The sequence below is a fragment of the Macrobrachium rosenbergii genome, chromosome 2, assembly GCF_040412425.1.
Source record: "Macrobrachium rosenbergii isolate ZJJX-2024 chromosome 2, ASM4041242v1, whole genome shotgun sequence".
In the NCBI taxonomy this organism is placed as follows: domain Eukaryota; kingdom Metazoa; phylum Arthropoda; class Malacostraca; order Decapoda; family Palaemonidae; genus Macrobrachium; species Macrobrachium rosenbergii.
The window spans coordinates 56516883-56541318 of NC_089742.1; the positions used below are offsets into that span (position 1 = coordinate 56516883).

General features: G+C 38.3%; 1 protein-coding gene across 3 annotated transcripts; it reads left to right on the plus strand.

The window, feature by feature from the left end:
* The first annotated feature begins 3584 nt into the window (after window positions 1–3584).
* Window positions 3585–23886, plus strand: LOC136847364 (calcium-responsive transcription factor-like). 3 transcript variants are annotated; one of them, XM_067118984.1, is made up of 5 exons: window positions 3585–4143; window positions 8197–8350; window positions 14059–14156; window positions 14947–15490; window positions 23784–23886. In XM_067118984.1, exons 1-4 carry the CDS (start codon window positions 3686–3688, stop codon window positions 15467–15469), a joined length of 1233 nt encoding a protein of 410 aa, XP_066975085.1. In that variant the 5' UTR covers window positions 3585–3685; the 3' UTR covers window positions 15470–15490; window positions 23784–23886. The 3 variants fall into 3 exon arrangements, with proteins under 3 accessions (XP_066975085.1, XP_066975095.1, XP_066975075.1); XM_067118994.1 differs by lacking the exon at window positions 23784–23886 and adding an exon at window positions 16649–19184; XM_067118974.1 differs by lacking the exon at window positions 23784–23886 and having other exon boundaries at window positions 3586–4143; window positions 14947–21282.
* Window positions 23887–24436: the final 550 nt, after the last annotated feature.

Below are 24436 nucleotides of genomic sequence, written 5' to 3' on the forward strand. Positions count from 1 at the left end.
GAATTTTAAGTGACTTGCATATAGTAAAACAAACACTATTGGTGAAAAGATCTTAAGTAGGAGGGAGGGAAGTGGAATCTCTAGTTCCAGACCTACTAACAGTCATGCTTTGAACTTTGTTGGTAGTGAACTCCATCCCCCATAACCTGCAACAATCATTAATCTTAATCGATCTCTTCATAGAGATTCAACATCCTTAGGTCTAATTCAGAGGACGGGATCGATGCAAAGACATCACGTGCATAAGCAGTAAGCTTGCTTGTTTTTAAGGCCGCATCACATATCGTGTGTGTATAATATAAGAAGTGTTGAGGCAAGAACCCTGTCCTGAGGAGCATTAGCGATTATGTTCCTGTAGCCACTGTTCATCTTTGCAATGTATTAGTTGATATTCAGTAACAATACTAAGGAATGGTCAACCAATTTCCACCCACCTAAGTTTGCAAACAATGGCCTCATGCTTCACACAGTCTGAAACATTACTTAAGGTCAAGATCAATCAAACAACTTCAAGACCAGAATATAGAGATTTCAGAACAACACATTATTATTATTATTATTATTATTATTATTATTATTATTATTATTATTATTATTATTATTATTATTATTATTATTTATTGAAATAGTTTAACCAGACCACTAAGCTGACTTCAGAGCAACACAGAAAATTAGGAGAAGAGCATCACAAGTTCTCATGCCCTTATGAGAGACAAACTGCAAACTATGGAACAGACTAATACTTTCAGCACAGGCGTTCAGACGTTGAAAAGCATTAGATAGTATGGCAGTTATAGAAACTGGGTTGCTTGCAATCCGCAGGTCTACGGTGACCGCAACCACACTTGTCTAGTGGAGCAACATTACCAGCTCTCTAACAAGTGCAAAAAGAAGCCCTTCTCCCCCTCACTTACGCAAAATAAAGACAACGTATGAGCTAAGAAATCAACATTTTTCACAAAAAGTGAAAAACTCATTTTTGTCTACATTTCATGAGACTAGTCAGTGTTACCTCTGAAGAACTAGATTGAGGTATATTCAACGTCTCATTGCACTGCTTACAGTGAAACACATCGGACAAAAGGCTTTCTTTTTCTTTGGAAGTTACTGAAAGAGCCATCTTGTCTGAGCAAAGGAGGAACTGTCGGGTCTATACCAAGAAGTACAGATTTTCAGAGTAGCCCGCCATTTATATTCCTGAATTGTACCAGACAGTTTTTAAAAGTCCAATTGTAATCGTTTTCAGCCGAGGCATAAATTCTCTGAGCCACAGATCTTAGCTTGGCATTTTCATTCCATGTCAAATCAAATGTATTGCAATATATTACATGATATTTTATGGAAAATAAAAGTAATTCCTTTCATTAGAAAAAATATATTAATTGTTATAAGCCAGAGGGCATTTGATTTATTTCTGTTAAGGAAATAGTTGAAAATAAACATTAACAGATCTATGAGCAAAATTTGCAGTTAAACAAATTACACATAAAGGTCACCAAAGTCTCCTAAAAATAAATTACTTTTCAAAAGACGAATGTGAATTTACATGTCGACATCAAGGAGAGAAAAAGAGGTTATTAATATTATTATTATTATTATTATTATTATTATTATTATTATTATTATTATTATTATTATTATTATTATTATTATTATTCGGTAGATGATAAACTCAAGTACTTCTTTTGATACTAATATATTTATCATTTTAGCTTTTATTTATAAATGAATTTCATGTTTATTACTATTCACTTTGAAAATGTTGTGGTTAATTGTATTTATAATATTTATCAATAATACCCCACCCAACATACACACACAAAACCTGGTTTCTAAGCGTTCAACCCATATCACAGTTGCGGGCACACCACACTATTCGCATGAGGTGCGGAGCTTTTTAACTTGATAGTTTTACTTTCTGCCCTTTCTCTTTCCTACTGTCTATTGCATTATTTACACTGGTACTGAATTCCCTTGTGTTTTCACAATAATAAATGTCTTTTGCTTTACTTTCTTTAACAGTACGTTTGACTGTTTAATTTAACCCTTGACCATTACCCCTTTTCTGCAAAAAGAACCCCAAAAAGTTAGAGATGTTTCTAAAATAATTATTACCAAATATTGTCAATAAATTTCTGCTTTGCTTTTAACCCTCCCCCTTTTATTTTTTTGAACTTGGGCAGTGCCATGTTTTTGGCTTTGACCACCAGCGCTTCCCCGGTTAACAAAATTCTTAATTTTCAGGACTAGATTTCTATATTACCCCAGTTTTCTGTTAGGGAATTTCAGGATCTATAAAGTAATGTCATGTTCTTTTGTTTTTTGTAGGGTTTTACAACTGAATAAATATTCGGTGCTGTCTTCCTCCACTCTGCAGATATGACAAACCTCGTCCTTGTATTTACCCCGGAGGTTAGCCTTCAAGTCCAACATATTCAGCCTGGCTTTCATCATCATGCACGCATCCTTTGTTTCCAGTTCTATGGTGGAATCGTTTTCCGCGAAGTTTTCTATGAACCTCAGCCTCTTATTTCTTTCCTCTTCTCTTCCAAGGTCTCTTCAATATCTTGCTTAAATTTTATCTTTATTTCTTTTTTCAATACTTTTTTTGACGTACTCTCTCGTTCCATTAATCTCTGTGTTATATTTAGTACATATGGTCACTGCTTTTTGTCTAGCACAGTCCATAGGGGCTCTTAGTTGATCTTCTATTATCTCTTCAATTCATCTTTTCTCCTCCGAGTTTATTACATTGTGGAAAAGCATAGATTTCTTATACTCTGTTCTGTAGGCTGGCCATATACCGAACTCAGCTATAATTCCCCAATACGGTGTGCCCTTTGGTTGTCCGTACATTCCTCGGAGGATCCTGTACTGCATTTTCTCTAGCGCATTCAGCTTGTTTTCCTTGATGTTACTCCAAGTTTCTATGTTGGAAAATAATGTTGGTACCACTATAGTTTCATAGATCTTTTTTCCTCACTTCTAGTGCCATATTTCCTACTTTCTTAACATCCTCATATTTTCTAATTCCTCTTAGTAGGTACTCTACCTTTTGATTTCTCCCCTCCGCACTCACACTCTTATTTCTTCTTTAATCATTGGTTTTGCTTTTCTACTTGAGGGCTTTGTATTCTTTTGAAACTTGCAAGGAAATTCTGGATTTATACTTATTTAAATAGAAATAAAAATAATAATAACAATAATAATCACCACCATCATCATCATAACAATAATTCGACTGGAATAACAAACGGTGGTTCAATCCATTTTTCAATCTTTTATTACTCATCGACAAAATGGTATGGTCTCTCGACTTTTCTTGTTTGCAGTTTAGTCACTCTAATCACATGATCTCTTTATAAGTGAATTAGATCATTGTAATCATTATTTTGTCTTTCGGACTAGCATGTTCCTATGTCTGTACGATACTTTTACACTTTTGTAACTATGGCGATTTCCCGTTCTTCCTCCTAATGGCAGTTTGACTACTTTCTTTTCCATTTTATCTCTTTACCCTCGAAGACTTTGTGAACTTTCCTCTAGCTTATAGTGAAATGTAGAGAAATTCTTCTATTGAACTGACCTTGTATCCTAGACTCGCGGCGATAGAAGAAGAGCGAGACTCCCATGGACGGACGCCTTCTTTCTTATTCGCTGGTGTTCGAGTACCAAAGCCCACAGGATGAGTAATGCAGGCGAAGAAATGACAACAAATCCTCAGCCGATTCCCAAAAAGACAGTAAGAAGGGTAATAACCAAAGTGAAGGCCGAAGTCTCTCATGGACCCGCCATACAGAGAGACACCCCCGATTTATGTGTTATTATGATCGATAACCCCGATTTGGTGCGGTATAAACCAGACCCCGGTGGAGGGGACGGCGTAATGCATCTCGTAGAGCAAAAAGTTGAGGAAGAAGTCATTGACATTAAAGTGGACGAAAGCTCTGGTCATTATAACCACGGACAAGACTATATGCCAGGTGTACCTGTACCCACGACCACTGTTGACTGGCTGCCAATGGACTTTATCCTGACGGAAGTTACGGAGGAATACCTCAGCGGGTACGTCAAGACGGAGGAGCAAGTGGAGGCTGTCCTGCGAGCTCACTCGAGATATACAGAGAGCATCTTCTCATTTAAGTAGGTATATTTCCAAAAGTAATAAGTAACCCCAATGTCACGTGGATTATGAACTGTGGGTGCAATTCTTAGATGATTCCATTTTCTTTGTCAGTACACGAGAGCTGAACCTAACCTAGAGTAGGTTAGCATTACAAACTTGAAGGCCAGGAATGTTATATTGGGGGACAGGGGTTGGCAAGGCCTTTCTGTCCTTACAAGATCATAGTATGATTGAATAAATGCAACTAGCTCCCCAAAAATAAGTAGGCTATTTTAATAAAGAGCTGTAGCTTATATCATTATAAATGATTATGTTTGTTATTATATAATAATATAATTTATATTACCATGATGTTTAAAAAAATTAAATTTTTTTTTTTTCGTCTAAACCTTTATCATATTTTAGACTCAAAAATATTGTTCTTACAGGAATGCAGACCTAGCCTATGCTTTCATAAATGGATTTTCTTGTGCAAGGGTGTTTCTGCTGTCATTGACTAACTATAAAAAATAAAATCGTATCAGGCAGGCCTATTTTGTCCACTGTGTTGTCAGCTGCGTTTGTGACTGGTTGTCACTACACGTTCTCTCATTGTATGCTGAGATTTTTTGTGCTGCTTGTGTGTTATTTCATGTGTTGATGCTGCAGTTGCATTGCCCTCTTTACTGGTTTCCCTCCTGTAGCCTGGTGATTGCCAAATTTGTAAGTATTTGTGAGATTTTGAAGGGCTGAGGTCTTAGTGTGTGTGCTCTCTTTGTTCATGGTGTGTGAGCCATGTGGTCAACCTCCTTTGTGTGTTTCACATGTTTTCAAGGCCCATGTGTGTTAGTTATGGCTGTGGCTGCCATGGAGAGAAGTAAGCCCGAGTTAGAGGTTTAGGCAAAGGTAGATGATGCAGCAAATTTATGCCCCCAATAGTGGCAGATCTGCACTCTGTGTGCATCTCTTACCAGGATAGAGAATGTTCGAGACAGGCCATGTACAAAGATTGTGTGTGAGGTGTTAGATACCTCAGTGGGCCTTGTATGAGAGGAGACAATGAAAGAATTGCAACAATTATTCTAGGGAGCCCACCCTTAGTTCTTCTCCTCTGCCACCTGTGATTCCCCCCATTGACAGGGGTTCCTCCTCTAGCAACGCCTCCAGCAGTTGCCACCATCCCTCCAGCAGGATCTACTGAGGAACCATTGTCAGAAGAGACGATGAAGAAGGTTTTAGACTTCTTGGTGAAGAAAGGCCAAACAGGCCAGGAATCCACCATCACGAGGGTTGTGTGAGATAATGGGTGAGGAAAGCACTTCTGGATGTAAGAAACATTCTTGATCTTAGTGCATTTCAGGGACAGAGGGCCCCAGCAAGGAGGAGGAGCACGTTAACCTCCTGGAAATGTGAGTGGTGGTGGGTCCTCCAGCGCTTCCAGTGGGACACTCGGCGGTCACCATGAGTAACAACACTACGGTAGTGGCCTATATGAATAAGCAAGCAGGGCTGATCTCTTGCGCTGTTCGATCTGGCAGTCAAGTTACAAGGGTGGTCAGCAACCTTGGCCCTGCAAATGATGGCCAAGTACATCCCAGGCAGGAAAAACATCATTACCAATCAGCTGATCAGGAAGGACCAGATCTTAGGAACAGCGTGGTTGTTAAACCAGGATGTGGCAAACAGACCTGGGAGCTTTTGAAGGGCGTGGCAGTAAACCTCTTTGCTATGGCCCACAATGCAAAATTTCCCCTGTACTGCTCCCCAGTCCTGGACCAGAGAGCAGCAATGCAGGATACCTTCCAGCACCCATAAGGCAAAGTGGATGTCTATGCCTTCCTGCCATTCAGCCAGATGAGAAGGGTCCTCAGCAGATTTTTCCAGTTCTAGGGCCTTCACATGACATTGGTGCCTCCCTTGTGGCCACAGGCAGAGTGGTATGCAGACCTTCTGCATCTGCTGATAGAAGTCCCAAGGGAGTTACCACAGATGGAAGATATCATAGGGCAGGTTATCCAGCAGCTCCTTAGAAAGAAGGGCTTTACAAAGGGCTGCTGTAGCCATTGTGAATTCTGTGATTGGTGCCATTGGAGGGGTCTCGATCCACTCAAGATTTCCAGGAGGGATGTGGCAGACTTCCTTGCCTACCTACATCTAGAGAAGGCCCTCTCGTGACAGCAGTCATGAACAGTCCTTTTCCAAGTTTTTAAGCAGAGGGGCATTGACTTGTCTAACTCCTGGGAGTTGTCCACCTACTTCAGAGGTTTCAAAAGTGGAGGTCAAAGCCCCAGAGTGGGATATTATGAAGGCCCTAGCCACCTTATGTCATCCTCCATATGAGTCCCTGCAGAAGGCATCTGGCAGGGACCTTACCTTGAAGATGTGCTTTTCTCCTGGTTCTTTCCTCAGCCAAAAAGGTTGGAGAACTGCATGGGCTCTCTTACAATGTCTCTCACCCAGAGGGTTGGGCCTCCCTGTCTTTGGAGTTTGTCCCAGAATTTGTGGCCAAGACATTGAACCCCACAGTCCCAGACCTGAGTTTGAGAGGTTTTCAGTTCCTTCCCTGAAGGACTTTGTCATGGATGACAAGATGAACTGTTACATTGTCTGGTCAGGGCCCTAAGGCAGTACCTGAAGAAGATCAGCCCCCTCAGACATGTATGTATGAGGCTGCTCGTCAGTATAGGAAAGAATAAGATGGTGTTATTTAAGACAACCAGCTCCTTCTGGCAAAGGGAAGTCATAGCCAGGGCTTACAATTCCAAGGAGGGTGGGGAGGCACCCCTTGGCAGGGTCAAGACTCACGACATCAGAGTTGTAGGCCCCTCCATCACATACAGGTCCTGAAGGCTGGTGTGTGAAAGTGGCAATCCACATTCATATCCTTCTACTTGAGAGAACTGGCACACAAGTCCCTGGACAGATTCACCATGGGGCCGATAGTGGTAGCCCAACGGGTGACGTAGGAGTGTCAAGCCCAGAGGAGGGGGCTCTGCCTGGGAAGTTGGCAGGGTCACCAGAAGAAGCATCGCAGGAGAGTGGCAGGTACTGGAAGAACCCCTTTTGAAGGGGAGGGATAGAGTCAAGTGTAAGTAGTGACCTGAGACAGTGAGGGTACCTTTCCAGGCAACTCTGGCACCACCGGTGCATGCCCACTGGCAATAGCAAGGGAAAGATTGTCCTACCTCCCTAGGGTGAGGCTCCATATATGAAAGCATAAGTTTACATTCCTATAGAAGCAAGTAACAAAATTTAAACATTTGTATTTTTCCTAGGATGCAAACCATAGCTTTCATACAGGAATTTACCATTCTCTGCCACCCCTCGCTGTTCTGATCTTTCCCATCATAGGGGTTTTGAATGGTAGAGAACAGGCTGATTCACAAAGTAGGCGAGCTAGGTCATCTCAGGTTCCGTGACTCATAGTCCTACTCAGTAGGATTTCTTTTTTTCTAGTTAGTGACAGCTGAAGCACCCTTGCCATGAGAAACTTCATTTATGAAAGCTATGGTTTGTATGCTAGGAAAACTACAAATTATTTTTAAAATTTTTTATTTTTCTTATGTTTTAATGTGTGCAAATCAGATAACGAGCTGCATCTACCCTAAGCTAACCTAACCCAGGACACCAGGTCCTTACTGTAGTGCATGATATTAGTTTGAAAAACTAAACATCCTTAATCTGAATGAGAAATATCATTAGGATTAATATCCATATATTTCACATGTGTGTTTTCCCCCACCCAAAAAGCCCCCAAATTGTATGATGTAAGGGTGGGATCCATTATCTCTAAAAGTACTCATTTGCTAAAAAAACTAATGCCAGGAACATTCATAGTACACATTAAAACTTAGGAAAATTATATTTTCAAGTCCAAAATGCAATAACACTTTAAAATATTAAAATAATTAAAAGTTCACATACTATGCTAATGCTTCCTAAAAGGGAAGTTAAATAATATTTGAGTGAGCATTATGACAAAGTTGTATTTTACAAAATGTTGTTGATGTAGACTATGTTTTGAATATTTTTGCAGGATATTGGGCAAAATTTTGCTTAGTATTTCTAATCTGACCTGTATTCTTTTACAGTTCTGATGATCAGTACAAGAAAAAGAGAATAGCAAGAAGACTCTTTTACTATAATAGATTGCTGAATATATCAAGCCACATCACCTCACATGACCGAAATAAAATATACGTTTGTAACTATGGTTTGAAGTTTAGGACAAAGGAAAGAGAAGAGGTAATTATTTTGTTCTTATTCTTTAGAGTTGAACAGTTCATTTATCTTTTTCAGACAAATAGTGGTAATATGATCATGTAGTTAACATGCAAGAAATTTTATTGCTCATATGTGATTTTCAGAAACCTTTGAGTAGCTTCAGTACTTTTAGAAGGCTGATCAGGTACAATTATTGTACAGCAAACCATGCTGTTCTTTACAAACACTGTATCCTGAAATCAATGAAGAAGACCCAAATCACCTTGGTAGGGGCACAGTATTTGGCTAACATATAGAGTGGTCCAGCATATGGGATGCCCCCTCCCATGTTACTGACGTGTCTTCCCTTATTTATCAGTTCAGTGACTGTTTCTATGTTTGATATTTTCTTTTGATTATAATATGACTATTTTTACTGAGTTTTACTTTGTTATTCTTAAGTTTACCAGCAATAATTTTCTCCACAATACTCAACACAAATATTGTTACCATGAGTATAAATCTGTGTTGTGTGGTAATTTCTGTTCAGTGCTTAATATGGAGCACTACTATATCTTTCCCAAGCCCTGAACATCCTTAGAGAAGGTGGTAGCTGACCAGGCTTACCATTCAAGTACAGGTAGTAAAAAGAAATGCCCTAGCACTAAAGAAATGTTTTTAACAAGAAGGGATAAGGCTGCAAAAACTCCAAAGTAGATGTTGAGGGAGATGTTTTGGAACAATACTCTAGTGCATTGTGCATCTCAAGGGTTTTTGAATTAGAAGACTTACGTGTCATTTTGATATTTTGGCATCAATATTGGAAGCGTGAGTCCCCAAAAGCTTGACCATAAGTGAAATATGGGTTTATGAAGATGCATGAATTTTCATACCCCTTTTTGTTATAATGCAACTAGGGAAGACATGCAACAAATTTTGTTATAACCGTAACTTTTGCCCTCTTACAGTTATTTCCTTTGGTATAATCCCTTATCTACACATACAGATGTTTACAGGCTGGTTGGAGGATTTATGAATCTTTGCTGAATCTCAGCAGCTTATTGGTTTGGCTTAGTTGGGGATTCTCGGTCTTCCTTGAGGACTGGAGAGGTAAAACTTGTTTGGTCCAAATCTTCATTGGTTGCTTGTATGTCTAAACATGAAAGTTGCTGGTAATACAATATCTAAGATATAGCTGCCTGAGAAGCCACAACTGTTATAAATTAGGATCCAGGGTTTTCTCCAGAAGCATTTCAAATAACCTCAACTTAGCTGGTGGTGATATCTTCATCAGAGGCAGTGTGCAAGAACATGAACCCTTTGGAGTATTGCAGTTCAGCTAACAAAACAAAACAAGGACTTCCCTTGTAACTTTACATGCCCTAAGTACTTTTAGTTTAGACCGTGATCCTAGAATGGGGTAGAAAGTGCATTATTAACTATATCTATAGGTAAATAATCTTTGCAAACTGTTGCTGTTTTGTGTTTTTTACTCTTAACCCAGGATTTATCCCTTGATACACAGCTGGACATGTGATGATAGACATTAATTGGAGTGAAAACCATCTAACCATACCTTGACCACAGACAGCAATCAAGTTAATGCAAGCACAATCTGGACAGGGTTTGCCATGATCAAGACTATGTAGAGGAACAGGATGGACTTTGATTTAGACTATAAGCAAAACATGAGCAAGCACAGGAGTGATGAGAATCAGGTTTGACCTGAACTTAACATCACTGAAACTTCATGTAAGATTATGGGAGCAGATGAGGCATGACTGGATAATACCTTGAGACTATGGGGCTTCATTGACTTTCCTCCTCTTAGGAAATGTAGTAAATGCTGGGAGAGATGATTATCTGCTGAATCCTTATAGAATAAGAACCACCTATTAAAAAAACTTAATTAAGAACCAACTATTAAAAAAAACTTAATGCGACAAACAAGGAGCTTTTTGGTTGTCAGGACCCTGGTATTAAACTACCTTCACTTGGTAAAGTAGCCTGCAGGGGATGAGGTTGATTATGCATCAAGATCCAAGAATTATGGTATCATTATCAGTCTACAAAGAGTGTACAACTTGCTGATACAAGGCACCTTGGCAGCATGTACTTTTGCAGCTAAAATTATATCAGGATGTTCCCACTCAAATCAGAGTATATGACCATCTATGGTTGAAGCATCCTCATCCATCAAGTCCTGTCTGAAAGGGATGCTTGCAGCCTTTCCTAAGACACCAGGTTACTACTTTTCCTTTCTGTTATGTTATTCACCGTCTACTTTAAGGACTTTTGGTTCTTGTGTTGCTCCTTTGCAGAGAGCACATACTGGTACCTCACTGAATACTGCTAAAGCTTCGTGTAAATTATGTAAATTCTGTTGAATATTTGACAAGAATTTCCTAGAAGCAGTAGATGGTTAGATGGTGTCTTTATGACGAAACCTTGCTATGCTTGCTTTGGTTAAGCTTTGGAACTTTAGTTCTTCAGGTACTACTGTATTATCAAGGCCAGGAGAATAGTTGTTTCCCTAAGCTGACCAATGAAAACCACATCTTGGCTAGAAGTTGTAGAAGTTCAACTTCAAGAACATTACCAGATTCATTCAAGAGAACTTTGCTGCTCAAGAGGGAGATGGAATCTGTCCTGGAAACCTTATTAGGATAGTCAGATGACCATATTGGAACCCGCAGTCATGAAGGTAATCTTACTTGATTTACTCCATTGAAGAGACAGGTCAAACAAAGTCACTTTCACAACAGAGGTAGCCAAGACTGAGGTGTAGATTTTAAGTATGGTCACAAGAAAGGTCTACTTGATGGTAGTGGAGGAAACTAGTCACATTTGACACTGAAATTTTCAGGATTAGAGAAATACCAAACATGAGCACAGCAGGGACTGTCAAGACCTACGGGAAACTGGAAATGGACATGACAGAAGTAGTAACACCAGGTGCAGCAAAACTGAGGTTAAACAGTAGGTGTTGGATAAGCAGTGATCAGATGAATATGACCTAACATGGGAAAATGTTGGACATTTTGAACTGAGTCCAGTGTAGCCATCAGTGCTATTCTTAGTGTTAGGTCATACCACCTCATCACCTCCAGTGCCGCACGATGTAAAGGGCCTCTGAGAAATTCTGCCATTCTTGTCCTTCATGTGCTTTATCTTCTGCACATCTCCACTCATCTCCAGCCTCCCTTCTCATACTTATTATCCAGGTAGGGGTGGGTCTTCCAGCTCTTACCCTATTGTCAGTTAAGGCAACTCTTGAATGCTAAGGAAAGAGCTTTTTTCTTCCTGGGATAGGAGACCACCCTAAACATTCTTGACTTTGGTAAGAGGGATTAAAGCTCTTATTACTGATTGGCAAACCAAGACTACCATACTTTAGTTGAGCAGTGAAAACATAGAGGTATTTTAGTCTGTAGGTCAGATAAAGTTGCAGACCCTGCAGTAACTTAGAAAATCAACAGGTGGATAAAGGACAGTCACAGCAATAGAGGCAGCCAGGATATTCAGCAAGTCTTGGCCACTGGAAACTGCACTTTGAGAGAACTGTATATTACCAGAAGAAACAATCAGGAATAGATGGTTGCACCAGCATTGTTTCTCTGTAGAGATAAGGAGACACAGTCAGGTAAACTTTTGGCAACCATAGATGTGGCAGGGTTTCATTATACGTTAAAAGTAATGTAAACTAAGATAGAGCCATTGGTATAGTAGCACCAGTCTATATTTTTGCTTTTATAAAGCCTTCAGCTATTATTGATACCCCAAGACTTAGGACTAGGAGGATTCACAGCAAATTCTAGTTGTTGGAATGACATCATACCAGAAGAATAGAACTGACAGTATTCTGTTTGGATGTGTAGTAAAAATCACAAAGAGAACCTGTCTGGAAGATATCCTGTACACTTGAATCTTCTGCCAGAGGAATCTAGCAAAGAGCCTTATCACTGTTAATAAGAAGTTATGTAGGTTACAGTTGTTGAAAGTATACTGTCACATTTTTTCCTATTGGTGTAAACTGTTTAGTATTCAGATTTTAACACATATCTCCCAGAATCTGTATTTAGCTTTGAATACCATTGGACAGGAAACAGATCCTGATCTGGTTGCTGTGATTCTGTATAAGAGATATGATCTACCCATTGGCAATGATAATTATTTGAGTACTTGCTCACTGATGAAAGATGATAGACATTTGACTAGAGTGCCAGTGATCAGGTAATTATTGCAGTCATCTGCTGTTTTTGCATTGAAAGGCCCAAGTACACTCTATAGAATTACAGTATAGAATTACTGTACAGTATTGATGCATAGAATTTAGGCCTATTTCTGAGGTTGTTTTAAAATTAAGGAAATTGTCAATGTAAAGGCTTAGGATTTCCATTTCTAGGAAACAAATCTTGCTCATATTGGAAGCATACTTTGTTGAGCCATTCACTGGATGATGTCCTAAGTTGTCAATGCTCTATTTATCCTTGGATCAGGTAGAGTTCTTGAGGTATCAATTCTGAGAATGAGACTCTTCTGAAGAAATAGCTTAAAGGTGAAGTTGCTTGGGAAATTTCTTACTGATTAAGAGATGGCATTGGCAAGTAGAAGCATCCAGCCATGGTGATAGATGTCAGACGATTTAGAAGTGTGTTTAAGAAACTCTCTTTCCAGTAAGTTGGAAAAAATTAGTTTTACAGGATGATTGTACTGCACCCAACTGCCAGGAGTATGAAGGCAGTTCAGGTAGGGCCATTTTAATTTTTGTTTAAGAGAGCTGCCTAAAGATGACCTTGGCAGCATAGCCACATCAGATCAATATAACACTTCAGAGATACCTAGATGACTGGCTGATAATGGGTCAGTAGCAACAAAATTGAGATGACATGTGGCCCTGTAACAGCAAGTTTATGAATGCCTAGGACTTCACTTCAACCGGAAGAAGTTGGTCCTAGTGCCAGTAAAGAGAACTGCATAATTGTATATGGTTATCAAAAGTGCTGTATTCCAGCAGTTCTGGTGCTGTCTGCCAAGTTGTAGCAATCCCTGATCAGGCATCTGTTATCACTGGAGAAGTTTGTTACTTATAGCTGTTAGACCTGTTGCTTTGTGGTTGGCAGTTAGTACAACAGGAGATTACCCAGTCACAACTTCTATCAGTGTTTTAAAGAACATTCATTGGTTACAGTAACTTAGTCACCTATTATTTGGAGCTCTGTGGGGCCCTCTTTCCCAGGATATATTGATGTTTGTACACCTGTCAAGGCTGGGGCATATTGGACCATCACTAACGGGCCTTGATACTAAACGTGTTGGCATATGCTGTCGATGGTTTGGGTTTGTGAAAAAGCTTTTGTTTCATAATAACTGTTTTTGTTTGTTATATAGACATGCAGTTTGAAATGATCACATAGCCTGCAAACACTAACTTCAGATTTACTGAGAGAGAACTGTATATGCATATCCTCCAGTTGTCATATTTAAGTATGAATGCTTGTGGTCACCTATTTGTTGAATAGCATTTATGAGTATGAACAATGGTGAGCTACCCCTGGTGACAGGGTCTTAGCCAAGAGAATGACTTGAGATTTCCATTGCAGTTTGTTTATACTCTGAAACATAGAAGTGAATTTTGATTTTGTATTTCTCACACTTTTCTGGAGTTAAAACAAGAGTTTCCTCATTATTTGTATTAAGGAGAATCATTTATTGCATAAATGACATAATTCCTGTTTCATTTTTAACAGCCTCATTGCCAGTACACAAAAGTGGTCATGAAGGAAGGTCAACCTGTAAGAAGAAGCATAGATTGTCCAGCAAAGATCATTGTAAATGAATTATCTGTGTAAGTAAACAGTTTTACACTTTATTTGCAAGAAATAATGGTTAGTATTCCCAACTAACTGGTAAATTTGAAGCATGTAACTTGAACTTAAGATATATGAAGCATTTTGTTAATTGATTTGGTATATAACTATTGATACAATAATACATTTCTTTTAATATTATTCCTCGTTTTGGTTTTTAGAATTTCAAAGTTTTTATAAAGTAAGGGTATAATTTTGCATAACATTTGAATTAAGGTTAAAAATCTTCGTAAATCACATTATTTTTATCTGTATTTTAAATGTGAATTTATTTAAATGCTTTATATTGTATACATGTATATATGATAATGCTTTTTGTATTACAGAAGAACAGTAATTTTTTAGTAATTAGTGTTCACCAACAAATTCCAGTAATGTATGATGAATGTGAAATTGTATTGTGCATATGATTTTTTCACGTTGGGTAGTTACATTACGCATTTTGAACTCATGGTTAAAATATGAGTTATCATAATGTGTCGGAGAGAGAACTAAAAGCTGATGAGTTTTTGTCTGCCATTTGGTTAATGATGATAATTGCAATGAATATTCGTGTTACTTTGAGAGTAGTTTTCACTGTGAAAAGTATTTGTTTACTAATGGGGATATCATGTAGTAGTATGGATGTCCTAGAAGAAGATAAGTAATATTTTTCTCTTACACTGTAGTTAGTTTCTTCACATATAGAAGTTTGATGTACCGTACATTATTAAAGTATATTATTTTAAAGTTTCAAAGACTTTTTTTAACTTTTCTTGTTAATTACAGATACACCGAGTTTGCATTGGATGGTATCACTAAGAAACAAAGGCAGCAACGGATGAAAACTTTAAAAGAAGCTTTATCTCAAAATTGTGATGTTTTATATGAGAAATACCACCACATGAAGTTACCCCTGAAAAATGCTCATAGAGGTCATGTTGTTAGTGATTATCACTGGAAACTTGGCAGAACCCATCCTAACTTACTGAAAAAGATAGAGGAGCTTATAATATGTGGCTTGAGGAATGTTAAGATCATACAGTCAATATTGAAAAAGTACGCTGAAGAAGAACTTATTGAAGGAAATCCGGAGGATGTTAGGCACTTAAATTATTACTTCCCAACAGACAAAACAATCAGGAACAAAATGCGGTTTGTAACGACAAAATATAAGTTAAAAGATGTGCAAGGCATAAGTGCAAAGAGAAAAGCAAAGTCAGGAAAGTCTGCCCCCAAAAAAAGGAAAAAAGAAAAAGAGAGTGAACGACAATACTACGAATATGAAGACTATAAGATCCCTGTACAATAATTCTGTCGATATATATGAAAGGTAAGGGATTAAGATAATTTATATTTGAAAATTATTCGTAACTCCTGAAGTAAACAGACTATTCTTGAGATTATGTATATTGTGTGAAAAGTTAGCATCAAGACATTGCCTTTCTTTTATGTATGATGTTCACAGTAGAATGATTACATATTGCTGACATCAACCTGTTAAGTTTCGGTTTTATTTAGGTTTTCCATTAAAGTGTAATTATGCATGTACAGTCTCATTCATTACACAGAGAAGATTCTTCTAATGTCCCCTGACTGTGCAGTCTTTTGTCCAAGAGACGGGAAATTCATCTGTAGCCTCAGGTACCCATCAATCACCTGCCTCAGTTTTTTGTGTCTGTCGTATTGCTAACAGCTGAGCAAAATTTCCTAGACCATTTCCTTTTACTGTTTTCATCATTAATTCTCTCATTCTTACAGTCTTTTTATCTGTTTCACTTTACATGAGTGATAAAAGTGGCGCTTTTACTCATTAGCAGGTTATCTGTTGCCAATCTGTGGCTTCTTGATCTCCAGCTTCACAGCTAAGAGTCACTGTTTGTAAATAGCTGTGCCTTTTGTTTTGGCATCTGTCATCAATATTTCCAGTGTCTTCAAGTGGCTTTTTTTTTCTTACTGCTGACTAGCTAATGACTTATTAACTAGTTAGTGTTTTAAAATTTGTTTCTAGTAGCTAACAGTGAAGGGTAAGTAAGTCACTGTCCTTACTCTACATTATATTTTGATTATTTTTTGGTAATTGAATCCTCATTTTGTATTTTACATTATTTTTATGGTCTTCTATAGGTAGGCTAATTTTGTATTCCAAATTTTTACGTTGATTTCTTTGTTTTGATATAAAAATTTCACTTTACATAATTGCCTGTTAATTGTTTTTACGATATTACTCCAGTACCTTTATACTTATCCATGATAAGTCCATTGTAAACCCATTAATGGCATTCTGATATATATGGTATTATGCCACCATGTTGTATATTGTGTATGATAGCTGTTTCTACTTTGTGATTTAGGTATTATTTTGTGATGTGTAGTGTATACATTATTTTTTCTATTCACTGACCTCCCTTAATTTTGTAATATGCCTTTGCAAACCTGTACATGTTTAGGCTACTAGGTAACCCCTATCATGCTGTCATGTTGTCCTTAGGTAAGGACCTGCATCTCTTGTGTAGCAGCTGCATCAATCAAGTGTCCTCTCATGATTCCAACTATGAGACAGGTTGTGATTGGTTGCCTGACAAGTTGTCATGCCTCTTCAAGAGGCTGACTTATAAGATGTGACAGGATAGGAATGCTACTGCAGGTGGGTTCACTTTGTCTGCCTCTGATCATGTTTCATTCCCTAGCTAGTCTTTGGTATCAGTAAAGGAGCACATGTACGAGGATTTTGCAGTCAATCATCCCGTTATAACTTGATCCAGTGTAGCCCAATCCAGCCCAGCCAGTCTTCCTTAGCATTCCTGCCCATTTAGCGCCTGAAGTTCCTGTTGCTGAGGACAGCTCCTGTCTTTCATGCCTGAAGGAGCAATTGTTTTGTTCATTGAAAGACTAAATATAGCAACATTTAAGGTAATTTAATTGATACAACTGTCATCACTCCACTCCACTGCAGTCGAGGCTTGAAGATATCCTACTCCTGGGATCCAGTTATTGATGTTCACATTCTTCAGATGGCCCAACCCCTTTCTGGGTCCAGGCAGGAGTCTACAGCAAACCACTTTGTAATACTTTAAAGTGGAAACATGCCTCACCAGAGACCTTCAGAAATTCTTTTCCTAAGAGAGAATTGCCAGCATTTTTCCTAAGAACGAAGTGCCAGCAACATTCAGGACTTTGACTGCCAGAGTAGTGACTATCCCATTTATACCAAGAACTCACCTCTCTACACCCATGACCATGCAGTAGGAACTGGGACCATGACTGCTCATCTACATACAAGAATGACAGCAGCAGTACTGTTCATTGTTGTTAACCAGTTATGGTGACCATGCACCTACTGAGCTACTTAGCAATAGAAGCACCAGGAATGCAAACACAGCCACAGTGTGAGGGAGTGACCAGCCAGAAGACAGCTCTAGGAAGAACAATACTGACCATGATGACTTTGGCAGCTGCCCTAATGGAACTTGATACAGTATAACATACAGAAGAGGATAAAGCAGAGGCAGCCATTGTTCTGTAAGATGAAGTCTCCTCCTCAGAGGTGCTAGATGGGTTTGTAAGGCTGCAGAAACCATAGTAGGTGTCAACAGACAATGTGATCACCTTCACAGATGTAAAACTGAGTATGTAGGGCCATGGTATCAGCAAAGGATACAATAGGTTTATAGCCATTCTACACTTCTTCAAGCTGCCTGACCACTGCCTGTTTAAATTCTGTCATCTTCAGGATTACTATTTGCAGGCACACTACCCTTATCTGCTAAAGAGGTAGTATTTAAGTAGGCACCATAGTCCCTCCCTCCATTGTGTCATCAGAGATATATATGACAAGGTGGTTTGTTTGAGAGTTCCCAGCTATGGAAAAACTGGCAAGAATCAAAGTTTGGAGCCACCAGTTCACTGCATCCTGAGGGAGCCAAGCCATTGGACGATATCATCAGGGCCAAGAGGATAGTCGAGTTTCTTGGCTGATCCTTTATTTTTCACATAAGATTGGTGGTGTTCTGTATGTCCCCTTCTTCATTAAGTTTTAGACCTGCTGGGCCCATCCCACTTCTAATCTTGTAGAGTCTGGTATAAAAGCTCGTGAAAAACTGATCTCGAAAGTGACCCGGACAACGATTCTTAACACAGACGGCTCCCGGCAGCATTTGACACTGAGTAACAGAAGTTAACAGCCAGGACTTTGTCCTTACTAAAGGAATCGCTAGCAGAAGACTCCCTATATGCTCTTTAGGAATTCTTTCCTTCCACCCCTAATATAATAGGCCAACACTACAGAGGGTACATAAAGTGAAGACAGTACATTACTCCTTCATTGGCAGTTCTTCAGCTGGGGGTAGGGGAGGGAGGCTTGTCTCCTAAAAATCATGGAGATTATGACAGCAGTTAGGATCATACTGTAGTTGTGGTTAATGGAATTCTTCAGGGATGGCTACCAACTCCTTTCTATAGACAAGCCCCACTCTCGTTGCAGCCAGTAGAGTTCTTGTACATTTGCAAATCCATTGGCATTAGAATGGAAACAGTGGATCCAGCTCATCATTCCATCAGGTAGAAGGACTTCCTGGCTTCCATGGACCGCAAGGATGCTTACTTCCTTATCCCAGTGCATCTGGCGTGGAGGGAATACCTACATTTCATCTGGACCTCCTTGACACCAGTGGTAACATGGTCACACAAGAACATTATCAGGTTTCAGAGATGATGCCTGGCCCTTTTGTTGCAAGTTTATCAACTTCAGGAACTGCACATCAACTGGGAGAAGTTTGACCTATTACCATCAATGAGAACTATGGACTTGTTGATGGACGCTAATACGAAAACAGCTTTGGTACACCCAAGGAATGACAGGATCAGGAGGTTGTCATTCTTGATGCAGAAGTACCATTGTTGTCTTTGTCTCTGCCTCAGGTGTCATCTTGAAGTATCTTCATTGGTGTCATCTCTTAGTAGCAGTTTCATAGGGTCTTATCTCCCCAAAGCTAGAGATTTTGAAGTTAACAGATACATTAGTTGAAGGATGGGAACACACCTACTCAAACTGGAGGCAAAACATCATCTTCTAAGAGTTCTAAGGTTGTAGGTGTGATGAATGATGACTTGATGATAGTGACCTATTGGAAAAGTCAGGGCTGCACAAAATCTGTGATAGTATAATGTCAGTTAGCAGTGGACATCTTCATGTATAAATAATACAAGAGTATTCCTGAGAATACAGTCCAGTGATTCAGTGATTAGCTGTAAGAATAGTTTATATTGTTTGTAATGTCAAGAGTGGAACTTGATAACTAGATTAATTAACTGTTAAAGCTAACTTAAAACCCTAGTGCAATGGATTTGAAAACTATGGAAAGATTCATGGTTTCATCTATGGTTTATTTGTCGTGAAAGGAAACTTCATTGCCTCTTGTTAGAGTTACTTTCATCTGACAGGAACATGAAAACAGACTTGTGCAACTACAAAGGAAACCCTGGTGCTCCTAATCACTAAGGTATTATAAAATTACTTTCAGGTGCACTATTACTCCCTAGGGTACATATGTATACCTATACTACTGAACAACATAATGGAACACATGTAGTATTTGTCCCTCTCTCTGCTTGATGTCAGTATCATGGAATGACTTGAAATCCCATACGTACTGACCGGCTGTGCTTGTAGTTCCTTAAAGGGTAAGGCCCACTAGAATTAATAAGAAAAACTTCTCTTTATCTGTTCATATTGGTCAGTATAAAAGCTCAGTTACAATATTTTTCAAATATTTGAGGAATATAAAACTGTACATTAAAACTGATACTGACCCTCATTTAAGATACAAAGTTGTAATTCTGTGAAGTGCTCCTGTCATTCTCAGGTATTAGGAAAATGTTTCCATCGTATTTGAATTTTTTTCATACCGTCTGACTGCTTTGCAGCTACAGTATTAAGATAATTGTGCTTAACTTGAGCAAAGTTATGGTATAGCCAGAAAATTCTCAAAAGTTATGGTATCTGCAGTCATGGTTATTGAAGCTTTTGCACTTTAATGTCATGCATAATTCATTTCTTATACAGTGAATAAAAAGAAAAATTTTTTTATGGTGAATTCTAATATATCATTGTATTGTATACTTTTTCTGATATATATTTGACTCTGATGAAGGTAAATCAAGAAATGCAGTGTCATTTGTGAAATTACAATAAGTCTATTGTTTTTATGTTAATTTAACATAAAGATAGAAAGTTCTGTGCATAAAGCAGCCAAGAAAAAAGAAACAATTGGTATAAAACATCAGTAGCAAAATAAACTCAAGGAGAAGGCAGTAACAGCTGAACATGAACTTGCAGCCATGTAAGGAAGTCCACATATACTGTCAGCCATTTGGGTGTTACTCTATTGTAAATCAACTGCATATATATGTGTATATATAAATAGGTATAGATATATTCTTTTTTTCCATAATTCTGGTGCTAGTCCATATCGTATCCTTGCTCCCAATTTTCTTTACCATGGGAGAAGCAGGACGAATTATGAAGTTGCCATATCGGGAAAGCTTCCGTAAGGAAATCTGTTTTGTGAATAATTGTTAATAAACTTAGTTTGCAGCATGTAAATATTTATGATAATGTACAAGTACCTGTATTCTATAATGATTCCTTTTTGGGTAATATGTATTGTACCCACAAGTATCTCAGGCCCCAGTATTATGTTTTAAATAATTTGGTGATCCCATAACTGCATGAAAAATTATCATTGTTCCTTCCCATGTAATCCTATTCATTTCATAACAAGAAGTTACAGCATGCCTGATTTTTGCATATGCAGCAATGTTCAGTATGACCTTGTGCTGGCTCATGTGTATGTGAAAAGCATTTCAAGTTACAGGGAAGGCAAATCCAGTGCCTTACTAATTAGTTTTCCTTTGTCACGAAGGAGAACCTCCATTTCATATCTTTCCACCATGATTTTAGAAGTGGGATTAAAGCCTTACTAGTTAATGCATTTTTATCCTTAATTGTGAGTACTGAAAATACTGAGGGATATTTATTGACGTGATGTCATGTTTCCATGCCAAATTAGATTATGTATGATGTTAGTATTTTTGTAGCAAAATAAAATGAAATGTCATTTTAACGATAGTGATTTTAATTATCCTGATAGTAAACCTGAGGAAAGTTGAAATGCCTGGTTATCTATTGTTAGCCATTCTTGATGATACAGTTTAGAAAAATTGTCTGCCTAATGCTTGCTCCTTTTGTTTGTCCCTTCTGCTTGTATCATAGACTGGAACAAGTTCTGTCACTTCAAATGATGTCCATTTACCGTGAATATTTTAAGACTAAAATACTGTTTTCAAATGCTGTTTATGTATGTATTTATCTTTTAATTTTTTTGTTTGCCATTTATGTTTTATTTGGTCCCTCTCTTATTTCTACTTATGAGAATTTCTGTTCTTTAAGGTATGTTCTATATCAGTGCGTGAGCAGTTGGAATAATAATGATAATGATAAAGACAAATACTGACAAAAGAACAGCGTGTTAATAGAGTATGATATGGATTACAAGTTGAAAATACATCACTGAGCTTTGTGCTTCACCTTCTACATAGTCTGTGTTGAGACTATAATGGTTACTCAGTACCATAATTTAAAATTACTATGCATCAAATAACATCACTTATGTTGGGCATCAGATCCAGTCCATTGTGTGTGTATTTGTGTCCTGAGTGTGTAAGTTCACATTACCTTACAAATTCCAAGTGCAGTTTTCGTGATAAACAGAGTGATTTGTTTACATGAGACTCCGTGATTTTACAACTTTCAGGATTGAGTAAAAGATGGACAGTATAACCTTCGTCCCCTAACAGCTGGAAGAAGCGTCGAGGGGATGCTTGCGTGCAATGTTCTCGAGTAATAAACAAGCATAAGTACACAATTTAATTACTAGTAATGACTCTTAGCAGAGATTGTTAACGAGCAACAATCGTTTGATGACTAACAACTGTTTTAGAGGGTGACGTCGACAGGATACCCAGCCCTCGGATAAGATACGAGAGAGAGAGGAGAAGAGGAAAGAAAAAGAAAGGACATGAGTGATATTGTTGGCAAGCTTCCTCCGCCTACATTTTAATGAGGAAGACTCCTAACTTGCAGTTGTAAAGGAAGGCCTCATCAAACATCGACTTGAAGATTTCGTAAAAGGCCAGAGCACTCCTTATCATACTAAGAAATCCATGTGTGAAGAACAGTAGATTACACTCGGAAAACTTGGAATTTGCAGTCTTTCGAGACATTTTTACTCAGACATGACATAAGATCTACAGATGGAAAATAGATATATTATTGTATTCTTGAGAGTATCAAGGTAGGCTATTTGCTTTCACGAAAGTATGAATAATCTTAAAGGCTTGTAATGGGAAGCCAGGAAAAAAAACTAAAATCCATTAGGAAAAGTGACAAACTCCTTTGGACAACACTTTAATCTCCTGATACGTTCTCCAAAAGGTTTCGCCAGTCTCCCATCACAAAAATTTGGCCGCCAGTTGATCAAAAGATCAATTTTTGCAACTGGGGGAAGTCCTAAATAAACCAGCTGAGGCCTAGCAACATAAAATGTTTGAGTATATGTTTCATTGAAATCTGTGTAATTCAATGAATGTGAAATTCGTGAGGTTAATTATGGTAATAGTAAGGTAAAGAGCAATGAGCTTTTACGATTTCTACTAAGGTATCTTAGCTATAGTTTCTGTTTGTCAGGCTTCAATTTCTGTTATCGGTTTCCCCAAGAAACGGTCACATTCCTGTCTTTGTAATTTACAGATCAGGGCGCAATCTTGCAATCTAAGCATCTAGAGAATTTATCAATAAAAAGTTTGTTTTAAAACAATAGGCGTGTCGTCTTCCGTTCGACTTTGAAATCTTTGCCAGTAATACTCCTCGTCTTCCCTGCGATTTTGAAATCCTTGGACTTTCTGTTTTTTTTTTTTTTTTTTTTTTTACGTTCACAACATGATAACATGCAGTGTCATCAAACAGTCTCGACTGTTTAAGGTGACACGTCCGCCAACGTTTAGCCAGGTAGATCCTTGACATTTCTTCTTCACCCTGAGTTGATTAAGGTTTCGGTTTTTGTTTTCCGAAAAGAAAACTATTGTGCCAGCTTTGTCTGTCCGTCCGCACTTTTTCTGGCCACCTTCAGATCTCAAGTGTTGATCATCCACCCTCCAGTCATCAAGTACACCAAATTACAGCCCTCTAGCCTCAGCAGTTTTTATTTTATGTAAGGTTAAAGCTAGCCATCATCGTGCGTCTGGCAACGATATAGGCCAGGCCACCAGCGGGCCGTGGTTAAAGTTTCATGGGCAGCGGCTCATACAGCATTATACCGAGACCATCGAAAGATAGATCTATTTTCGGTGGCCTTGATTATACGGTATACAGAAAACGCGATTACGCCGAAGAAACTCCGGCGAATATTTTACTTGTTTTTGTATTCATCCTTCGCCGTTTGTTTATACTTAGGAAAACGAATTTAATGTGAGATTACAGGATTATAATGAAAGTATTCCGTATTTACAGGCATGCGAGTTAATCTCTTTATCTGCCGTCCTTTACCCCATGTTTTTTTAAATTCCAGAACACGAACTTTAAGTAAGATGGCAAGGAAAATTGACTGACCAAAGTGACACGGCCCTTCTCAAAAGCCACTTCCGCCAGTAGACCATCCACTCTTAATTAAGGCAGGTGTTTTCCTCAGTTTATTTCCCATTTCTATCAAGTACTTCAGTTATTATTATTATGAAGACGATGTTTCGGTGACGTCAATGAAACGCGTAAATTTACAACACAGCTGAATCGTATTAGAGATTTAAAAGGAGTTCATGTTTTGGGACAAGAGCCAATTTAGGAACCTTAGACGCAAAGGCAAATAACCGTCGTCATTTGATTCGTCATTAATAGGAACAGACAGCCGTAAAAAAAAGTCACAAAAAATATAAGAAAATTGGGGCATAAACGTCGAAATGCCACAGGAAATTTAAATTACCTGAAGTTTTGCAAGGTTAGGATAGAAGGCATCACACTTTTATAAAACATTCTGGTATTTATGCACAATTGCTCATTTGACTTTTACCCCAAGAGAATTCAGAATATAATATTTTTTTCATGGTTGATTTGCCTAAAAACCATGTGAAAAGCTCGCCTCTAACAGACAGCCCTTTCCGTGCACAGACTGTTACGTGCGAGAGATAAAGCACCCGAAGGATTAATTCTAACTAAAGTAAACCGCCC

Coding starts and splice junctions, on each gene's coding strand:
- LOC136847364 (XM_067118984.1), top strand. CDS start 3,686: ATGAGTAATGCAGGCGAAGAAATGACAACAAATCCTCAGCCGATTCCC. Junction 4,144..8,196: donor GAGAGCATCTTCTCATTTAA/GTAGGTATATTT, acceptor ATTCTTTTACAG/TTCTGATGATCAGTACAAGA. Junction 14,157..14,946: donor ATTGTAAATGAATTATCTGT/GTAAGTAAACAG, acceptor TGTTAATTACAG/ATACACCGAGTTTGCATTGG.